This window comes from Vigna unguiculata, chromosome 6 (assembly GCF_004118075.2).
Source record: "Vigna unguiculata cultivar IT97K-499-35 chromosome 6, ASM411807v1, whole genome shotgun sequence".
Lineage (NCBI taxonomy): Eukaryota > Viridiplantae > Streptophyta > Magnoliopsida > Fabales > Fabaceae > Vigna > Vigna unguiculata.
Window position 1 is genome coordinate 2,707,533 of NC_040284.1, and position 10,604 is coordinate 2,718,136.

Consider the following 10,604-nt stretch of genomic DNA (forward strand, 5'->3'; position numbering starts at 1 on the left):
TTCTCTTGTTTTTTCTTTTTTTTTCTTTTTTTTTCCATTGTAGAATTAAACTTAAAAAACCTACCATCAATCAAAACATATTTTTTATTTTATTTTATTTTATTATTTTATTATTCTTTTATTTTTTTATTTTTTTATTATTATCATTATTCAAACTGAGAGTTTTTAATCTCAGGGGAGATTAAGTTGTATTACTTGAAGAGATTGATACTCGTGTGATACCAAAAGAGGTTGGTACTCATGTGATACCTGTAGAGGTTAGTACTCGTGTAAAGGAAGGTAGAAATCTACGACATCAATATGTAGAAGAGATTGTGAACAATTTGTAGAAATAGATACAAATTTAGTATTCTGGAATACACAATCCAAAATGTGTTTTATATTTTAGAATATGCATTTCGAAATATATAAAAATAAAAAACACTTCTAAATTCTATAATTTGAAAGGTTTCCATATTCCACAATCCGAAAGTAAAAAAAAAAAAAAAAGTCATGCAATACTACCAACTCCCACCATAAATACTCCACTACCCTCTATGAAAGCCTATACAACACTAATCACCACCAATAACAACCGGAAACCAAGAACCACCACCGACCACCATAAATACACCACTACCGAAACACAATAACAACACTTAAGTATTGTCGCTTCCTATAACTATTACCACAGGACGAGTTTTGTATTTTCAAAAGGCTTAAATACACATTTGGTCCCTATTTTTGTCAAAATTATTCAATCTGGTCCCTATTTTGGTTGTTTGTTCAATTTAGTCCTCGTTTTGGTAAAATCGCATTCAATTAAGTCCTTTTGGCAGACGGAGTTAAAATTTTTAACGGCACAGTGACACGGTGTAACTGTTTGGCCTACGTGTTAGTTTTCTGAATACATGCTAGCACAGTGTATCGTTAAAAATAAATTGGGGTGAAAAGTTAAATAAAGTAAAAAGTTAAAACAATAAAAAAATTTACAAATGGTAAGGTGAAAAACAAGGTAAACGTCGAGCACCCAAGTCTTAGGCAATCAAATGTGATTTTATTGCAGCGAAAAGTGATAATGAAAGGGGATTAATCATTTGAGTGAAGAGGGAACGAAGGAGATCGTGGAGAACATTCGAGAGATGGCCTAGGGTTAGTCAGAAAATTAGGGTTTTTGCGACTGGAGAGTTCATCAGTTAGGGTTCGCATTCAAGTTTGGAGCGTGATTGCGATTGAAGGTTCTTCGACATTGTGGTTGGAGAACGCGATTGGAGATTCGCATTCAAGTTTGGAGCATCAACCAGGTGCAGGTTAGTACTATTGACTCGTCTTGGAGTTGTATTTTTCGTTTATGGTGGGTTTGCGTTGGGTTTGTGGTGGGTTTTATATCTTTGTGTTTGAGTGTTTAAAAAGTTGAACTTTTTGGGTTGATTTCTGTACTGCCTCTTAATTTGTGGTTGATTTGCGGTGGATTTTACAGCTTTATGGTTTATTGTGTATTGTGTTGTCGCTTTCGATAGTGGGTAGGGTAATATTATATGTGTTCGGTGGTCCCCTTGTGTTCCCCTTTGTTTATTCATGTTTGAGGTGTGTGGTCCCCTGTTTAATTGATAGCATATAATTTTTTGTTTTTAGATGCGTGACGGGAGATTCAAGGTTGTGGTCCACCATGGTGGACATTTTGTTCAAAATGGTGGGCTTTTATATGTGGGTGGATTGATTGATCAGTGGTCATGTGGCCCAGACACATGGGGGTATTTTGAGGTGTTAGACACACTTAAGTTAATGGGGTATTTAGAAGTTAAAGAATTATGGTATGTTGTAGATAGACAGTTGCAGTTATTGTATGATGATAATGGGTCAATTAATATGGTAAATGTTGCTAAGCGTACTGGGGAAGTGCACTTGTTTGTGGTTCATATTGTGTCAGAAGCAATAGTTGTAGATGATGATATAGATGATAATTTGGAATATGCGATTGTTCAAGTTAATGCTGAGTTGGGACATGGTGGAGGTTTGAGTGAGGATGAAGGTGGAAAAGGAGGTGAGGGTAAAGCTGATTTGGGAGGTGATGCTGAAGCTGATTTGGGAGCTGCAGTAGGTGAGGATGAAGGTGAAAATCTAGGTGACGATGAAGCTGATTTGGGAGCTGCAGTAGGTGAGGCTGAAGGTGAAGTGGGAGGTGAGGCTGAAGATGAAAATCGAGGTGAGGATGCAGCTGATTTGGGAGGTGAGGCTGAAGCTGAAGTGGGAGGTGCAACAGGTTTGGATGAAGGTGGAAATGGAGGTGAGGCTGAAGCTGAAGTGGGAAGTGCAGTAGGTTTGGATGAAGATGGAAATGGAGGTGAGGCTGAAGCTGAAGTGGGAGGTGCAGCAGGTTTGGATGAAGATGGAAATAGAGGTGAGGTTGAAGTTGATTTGGGAGGTCAGGCTGAAGGTAATTTGGGTGGTGCAGCAGGTTTGGATGAGATGGATATTGAGGCAAAGGTTCACAGTTGGGATGAATCTGATACTGAAGATGAGGAATTTGTTGATATTCCTGTGAATATAATGGGGGACAACAATACTTCTGATAATGATATTCCCTCCGTGGAATTGTCCAACAATTCATACAATACTACCAACTCCCACCATAAATACTCCACTACCCTCTATGAAAGCCTATACAACACTAATCACCACCAATAACAACCGGAAACCAGGAACCACCACCGACCACCATAAATACACCACTACCGAAACACAATAACAACACTTAAGTATTGTCGCTTCCTATAACTATTACCACAGGACGAGTTTTGTATTTTCAAAACTATGGGGTGCATGTCGAAAACATGGGGTGCAAAAAGAAACTACCTAGTTCAATATTCTGATAACAAACAATTTAGAGAAATCCTATATCTCTATAAAAAAAGGTTTGCTTTTAACTAAATTAAGAAAATAATTTACTTTTAATTTCAAAAAATAAACTTAAATAAAAATAGAAAGAAATAAACAAGTTATAGTAAAAGTGGTCTTTTAAATCAATATTAATGTAAAACAAAATAAAGAAAAGGAATGTTCAAATAATACAAATTTAAATTAGATTAAATATCCTTTCATGTCGTTGAAAATGTTTTAACTCTGTCTATATAGTTCCTAAAATCGTTATCTCAAAATATGATTGATATTTAATGTAGGTTATTATGATAAAAGATGTTAATCAACGATATTAATTTGGTGACTTTAAATTAGAAAGGCCAAGGAGTAAATGGGGTATGAGAGATGGTTCCAAGACTTAAATTAGTAACTCTTCTTCACAGGCTAGACCTTAAATTAACATCTTCGTATATGACAACACATTTCATGTCACCTTAAATTAGAGTCGACATTAAGAGATTATTATTGTAAAATAGAGTGATCAAGTACCAAAGATATTCTAATAATAAAATTGGGGTAGAAGAGTAGAATAGAATTGGAAAAGTGAGATAAAAGATTTTAAATTGTATTCTGATTTGCCTCCTAGTATTAATTTGGATATCTTTCATAATAGATACTACTTCCTATTTACCAGAAAGCTTAGTTTTGATTGAACTTTGTCTTATTTTTTTTTTTATCATGATTTTTCTTTGGTCCCCTCATCATTTTCTGTTTATTTTTTATTTTTTTTAACAATATTTATCATAGATAACAACTTTCAAAGTGTTTTAAGATGTCAGTTTGACTAAGATATCATATATATATATATATATATATATATATATATATATATATATATATATATATGAATTTTATTGACATTCGCAATAAATATCTTAAAAATCAGTACAAGCAGTTAGTAGTAATTAGATAAAAGTGTACTATTATTATAGATAAAGATTTAGTACGATTAAGAAGCATAATTTTGTACATTTTAAAATGAAAAATAACATGATCCAAAAGGAAACTAAATTTCGTCAATTTAGCACCAGTGATGTGCATACATAGTTATCTGTAAAATAAAAAGTCCTATGCAAAATGTTGTAGGTCATATTTAGAACATTGTTCCTCAAAACATTACAATTTGGAAACTTAGACTTGTAGTTCCATAAAGAGAGGGAAAACCCTCTTCTAACTTATACGAAAAGAAAAGACAGAAAAAACAGCAAAATTAGAAATTTCATTCCAATTCATGCTTGATAGATTCTACGGAGGAATTCCCAATAATAGTTCAACATGTGATCTGTAGGTGTCACTCTATCCCACTTCCCATTAACAAATATAGCATATGCATCTGCTGCATACCTGATTAAGAAAGAACCACAGTATCATCAACAACAGAAGCAATCAAAAACACACACACAATCAAGGTAATATGTAATTACTGCATATAAATAATGACCAAAAGAGTGCACACAAAAATGACTTACTTCCCAACCCCATGCAATTGAGTTACGTGAGTCCAGCTTTCGTCCAAGTATTCCTCAGATAGACGTTGTAACATTTTTGCTCTTTTGTGTTGCAAACCTAGAGTCCTTATTGTCTCTTCTATTTCATCGGTTGCAACTTCTGTGCAAGACTTTGCATCCGGACATAACTTGAAGAAGTCTAACACAATCTCTTTTGTCTACATTTTGCAGAAATAATCCATCAGTAAATATGGATATAATTTCAACATTTACGCTACGCCTAATGGTCCTTCTTAATTGAATGGAAACCTCAAATGCATGAGGTTGTTTACAACAAAGCAGCAGTTCAACTCTGCCAATAACCACTGGTTCTATTGACACAATTTTCATGGTAGAATGACAACTATGGAATGGTTTCGTCAAGAGGGATCGCCTAGGCTTTACGATTCCTAAATTTAACACATTCTCAAACAGTGCACCTACCTAATTGACGTCATGCACCATACTTAGACAAATGAGATTAAAAAAACAATGTGTACTTTGACTCTCTTATACTTTCACTAATGTTCCACCAAATAGATAGATATAAAAGCATGGTATATTGTACCTGTCTCAGGCCAAGAGTAAAACAAAGGGCTAAAATGAAAAATAAACTATGCAAAAAGTCTAAGATTACAGATGCTGTGAAATATTACGCAAATAATTCATACCTGTCTCCCAGAAGTCCGGTTGAGAAGCATACAAATGACCAAAACCCTCCAAGGGTCATGAGCATGATCCTCTTGAATGAGAACAGTCTCAGACCGTGGAGGCTTCCATGTATTATCAGGAGTTTTTCTTTTGTAAGCCTCATCCCACTTCTCAGAAGCAGAAAGATTTTTTTTTAATTTCTTGGGATTAACATAAGCATTTGTGTCATTTCCATTCATTTGCAGATTATTTTCTAGATCAATATTTTCCCTGTAGTCACTCTGAGGCTCGCGCTTCTTGAGTATGAATTTACTGGTTTCAGCATCATCACAATTCTCACTCAGCTTATCCTTGACCGTTTTTTTCCTCTTATTCTTTTCCTTGGATTTAATCTTTCCATCTACAAGCAAATCATCCTCAACAAATCCAAATTCAGAGCCATAAAATCCTGAATCAGGATCAATAATCCCTCTGTTGTCACCTTGAGGCTCACGCTTCTTGAGTATGAAGTTATGGGTTTCGGTATGATCACCATTCTTTTGCCGCTTATTATCAGCATATTTCTTCTTCCTCTTTTCCTTGGATTTAATCATTCCATCCACCAAGAGCTTATCATCAACAAAACAAAGGGCTAAGTCATCCTGCTGCAGCTTATGGTCAACCACTTTCTTCTTCTTCTTCTTGTCCTTGGATTTAATGTTTCCCTCTACTAGCAGCTTATCTTCAACAAATTCAATGCCACCGCCATAACTGCACAATTCCGGACCAATCTTCTCACGCCTCTTGAGTATGAACTTACGGGTTTCAGTCTCATCATCAAGCTCTTCTTCAACTGTTTTTTTCTTCTTTTGCTTGGATTTAATCTTTCCATCGGACAGCAGCTTATCTCCAACAAATACGATTTCACATGCAGAAGAACACAAATCAGGACCACTATTTTCCTCAATGTCACCTTGATGAGGCTTACGCTTCTTCAACCTTTTCTTCTGTTCCGATTCCATCTTTTCAGTATCAAGTTCACCAACATTCCCTGCACCACCATAACAGCACAATTCAACATCAATCTTCTCCCCATTGTCACCTTGAGGTTCACACATCTTGAGTACGAATTTACTGGTTTCAGCATCATCATCCTTGACAGTTTTTTTCCTCTTATTCTTTTCCTTTAATTTAATTTTTCCATCTAACACCAAATTATCTTCAACAAATCCAATTTCAGAGCCATAAAAACGTGAATCCGGATCAATCATCTCTCTGTTGTCACCTTGAGGCTCACGCTTCTTGAGTATGAAGTTACTGGTTTCGCTATCATCACCCTTCTTCTGCAGCTTATTATCAACAAATTTCTTCTTCCTCTTTTCCTTGGATTTAATCATTCCATCCACCAAGAGTTTATCATCAACAAAGCCATGGGCAAATTCATCCTCCTGGAGCTTATGGTCAACCACTTTCTTCTTCTTCTTCTTCTTCTTCTTCTTGGATTTAATGTTTCCGTCTTCTAGCAGCTTATCTTCAACAAATCCAATACCACAGCCATAACTGCACAATTCCGGGTCAATCTTCTCCCTGCTGTCGATCTGAGGATCACGCCTCTTTAGTATGAGTTTACTGGTTTTAGTCTCATCACCATTCTCCCGCTGCTCATCTTCAACTGTTTTTTTCTTCTTTTGCTTGGATTTAACCTTTCCATCTGACAGCAGCTTATCTCCAACAAATACAATTTCAGATCCAGAAGAACATAGATCAGGACCACTATTCTCCTCAATGTCAACTTGACGAGGCTTACGCTTCCTGGACCTTCTCTTCCTTTCTGATTCCATCTTTTCAGTAGCAATTTCACCTACATTCCCATCACTACCATAACAGCACAATTCAACATCAACCTTCTCCCTATTGACACCTTGAGGCCCACACATCTTGAGTATGAATTTACTGGTTTCAGCATCATCATCCTTGACAGTTTTTTTCCTCTTATTCTTTTCCTTGGATTTAATCTTTTCATCAACCAGCAAAATATCTTTAACAAATCCAAGTTCAGAGCCATAAAAACGTGAATCTGGATCAATCATCTCTCTGTTGTCACCTTGAGGCTCACGCTTCTTGAGTATGAAGTTACTGGTTTTGGTATCACCACCATTCTTCTGCAGCTTATTATCAGCAAATTTCTTCTTCCTCTTTTCCTTGGATTTAATCATTCCATCCACCAAGAGTTTATCATCAATACAACCAAGGGCAAAGTCATCCTCCTGCAGCTTATGGTCAACCACTTTCTTCTTTTTCTTCTTCTTGTCCTTGGATTTAATGTTTCCCTCTACTAGCAGCTTATCTTCAACAAATCCAATACCACAGCCATAACTGCACAATTCTTGATCAATCTTCTCCCTGCTGTAAATGTGAGGCTCACTCCTCTTGAGTATGAATTTACTGGCTTCAGTGTCATTTGCATTTTCCTGCTGCTCATCTTCAACTGTTTTCTTCATCTTTTGCTTGGATTGAATCTTTCCATCTGACAGCAACTTATCTCCTACAAATCCAATGTCACATCCATAAGAATACAAATCAGAACCAACCTTCTCCTCGATGTCACCTTGATGAGGCTTACGTTTCTTGGACCCTCTCTTCCTTTCCGATTCGATCACATTTCGTTCTTTCTGGGCAGGCAGCGCTAAAACGCAGTTCATTGTCCTAAAATTCTCCTGAGATTACTAAAGTCAAAACAAAGTCTGGGAAAATGCAAGCATTGCTGGCCTGTGTTAACAAGAAAAGAATCTGATATGATGTTACACTGTTAACAAATGAAAAGAGAGAAATAATGAATCTGAAGAAGATTTTAAAACCTGGTAAGAAGCATAAGCTTTGCCGTTCTATTCAAAATGATCAAATGGACTCCCGCTAAAAAAAGTTGCACGACCCTTTTATGGGAAACAAGCAAACAAATTAATATTATTCCAAAAATGTAAGTGTAAGCGCAATATGCATCAAAGAATGCTTAACTAGGTCCAGGGAAAGATGTGATCATAAGTTTCTTTACTTCACTCCAGTGTTAAGCCTCTTCAGACTGTGAGGTAGGATTGGAGAGAAAGCCCAAAATGGGAGGTTTCTGCAAGTCAGGCACGACAGAGTAGTTGTTATTTAAAAGTATATATCTAAGTTGGCATTCTCCAAACAAAACCAAACACGCTGCAGAGCTAACAGATAAGGGATTACAATAAGCCAAAATCATGTAATATTGAATACCCAGAACCCAAAAGCACGCATTTCGATCAATATATCAGATAGAAATAAAGTGATGTAGAATACCCAGAACCAAAAATTTAGTTTTCAAAAAGGAAAAGGAAGTAACCTTTGGAAAAGGGTTTGTGGCGTTGTTGGAGTAAAAGGGAGCTCTTCAAGGCTGTGTGTTTCTCCATTCTGCAACTACTCATATTCTATAGAGCAACCAAGCGTCATCGTTTCCCTCCATCTACTCATAAGAAATATTTTATTGTACTTTTTGGGAATCACACTCGTAATTCCTTTTTAATAGCTTCTCGAATATTATGATTATATTTTAACAATAATATAGAAGCGCTAACATGAATTTAATATTTTCACAAACTTTATTTTTATTTACTTAATGTTTATATAAACTCGTGAACATTTTTCAGATTAGAAAATAAAAAATTTAATTACTTTATCTGTTAAGATTAACTTTGTAGTAAGATAAAAATCAAATTTTGGAAAATTTAATAAAATGTATAAATTAATTTATGTCTAAACTAATTTTAACCTAAATAATAATATTTTTTTATTTTTCTTATTATAATTAATTATAAAATTTATTGTAAGGTATATTATAATATTTTTCTCACTTTCTAATATTAGACAAATTTAATTAATTATAAAATGTTGCGTACGAAGAATAAACATAAAGTAAAATTATTACAAATTACAAAACTATAAATATAGTAACTTATATGTAAATCTTACTACTAAAATTTCGTTCGACCACCAAGATTATCTATTTTATTTTCCTTATTATAATTAATTATGTTTCAGATATAGGGATCGAACATTATTTAAAACACTAACTTAACCTCCTTCTCATATGTTATTACTGTTTGCTCTTTTTTCCTCTTGTTCGGCGTTCCTTCTCTTTCTCTCGTTGATTGTCTAGACGATCTAATCGAGATACTTGTCAATTAGGCTCTGATGCTTAAGTCAGTTCAAGTCCATTTGAGGTAAGCAATTAATGTTGTAATAAATGCGTAGTATAAGTCCTTTACCAATTTACCTTGGGCTCCTATTTATAGTTTTTTTATATGGGCTCGTGATTAAGGTTTTCTTAATTGAGGCCCAATTGCTTTTTAAACTTGATTACTGACCTGTTTTACTTTAACTATAGATCTTATCTTTCTGGATTCGCCGGACTGATGTCGCCGAGCGTACGTGCTCTGACCGGTTGTGTCCTTGTGCCCAATAGTTGGATAAGAATGACAAGTCATGGCCGGTGTCGTTGACGTTCACATTAAGATCCTTCTTAATGTGATTTTCAATTACTTATTGTCCGAGTCGTCCGGCCATTGCAGGAGGCCTTCAGCCGCTTATCATTAGGGTTGTTCGGTTGTAGGGCTCCTAAAATCACTCTGGAGAAATTGCTACATCAACGAGTCACGACTTAGACTGTCTGCCTATAGCAGGCGGCCTTGAGCCGCTTATCCTTAGGTCATCCGGTTAGGGATATTAGGTAGCCCTATGGTACACAAGCCCCCCAAGCCTTAAGCGTTGATGGAAGCATAACGAAAAGGGTTTAAACGGTGACGCTCAAGAGAGTCGTAAGAATGTGATGTCTGACAAGGTTACGACGCTTCGTACCTGTCAGGTGGGAGATGAAGCGTCATGTCTCCTGAACTATCGATTGTCTCATGATCGTGTGAATGTGGTGGTGCCACGTGTCCCCAAAATTTTCTATAAATAGCAACATTTGATCCAAGTTATTTTCGCACTTTTCTTCTTCTCTCTTCCTCTTGCACCGATCGATTTGTATATTTCAGGTAATAATGACAATCGTGAATTTGTCAAGCTCAGACGAGTCTCTTGGTCGAGATGGCGGGGGTCTTAAGGACGACGGGTCTTCGTCTTTCTCATTAACACTATCCACGATTGAGGAATCGCTCGGTAGAGAGGTGTCATCAGGTAACAGCCCACTAATGTAAATATTGATAAGGAAGTTGAGGTTGAGGTGTCGTCAACATGAGATGTTGGGGGAGCTGAAGCGATGGTTGAGGAGGTTAGCTCTGACCCCGAGAGTAAGGATAAAGGTCACGTTAAAATTGATTTTGCTAATGAAGGCAATCGGTTGGACCTTCCTCTTATCCCTGCTTACGAATGGGCACTCCATGAACCCAGAAATTACAAGACGAGGTTTCGATGAGGAAACGATTTGGTCGACTTAGTCGGTAAAACCGACTTTTTTAAGGACGGTGTTGAAAATGGTTGTCTATGTTTGAAGTTTTGTGCTAGCAACGAAAGGGTTTGTCATGGTCGAGAGGGAACCAAGTTAGATTTTTTTCTACGTTTATGCTTGCT

The 10,604-nt window shown here is 36.2% G+C and overlaps 1 protein-coding gene across 2 annotated transcripts; it reads right to left on the reverse strand.

The window, feature by feature from the left end:
• Window positions 1-3,847: 3,847 nt before the first annotated feature.
• LOC114188725 lies at window positions 3,848-8,526 on the reverse strand. Of its 2 annotated transcripts, XM_028077352.1 has the most exons (7): window positions 8,380-8,526; window positions 8,031-8,136; window positions 7,874-7,948; window positions 7,639-7,784; window positions 5,057-7,560; window positions 4,368-4,564; window positions 3,848-4,242 (listed from the first exon to the last, which is right to left on the reverse strand). In XM_028077352.1, the coding sequence occupies exons 4-7, from the start codon at window positions 7,715-7,717 to the stop codon at window positions 4,128-4,130; spliced, it is 2,895 nt and encodes a 964-aa protein (XP_027933153.1). In that variant the 5' UTR covers window positions 7,718-7,784; window positions 7,874-7,948; window positions 8,031-8,136; window positions 8,380-8,526; the 3' UTR covers window positions 3,848-4,127. The 2 variants fall into 2 exon arrangements, with proteins under 2 accessions (XP_027933153.1, XP_027933152.1); XM_028077351.1 differs by having other exon boundaries at window positions 5,057-7,784.
• Between the last annotated feature and the right edge of the window lie 2,078 nt (window positions 8,527-10,604).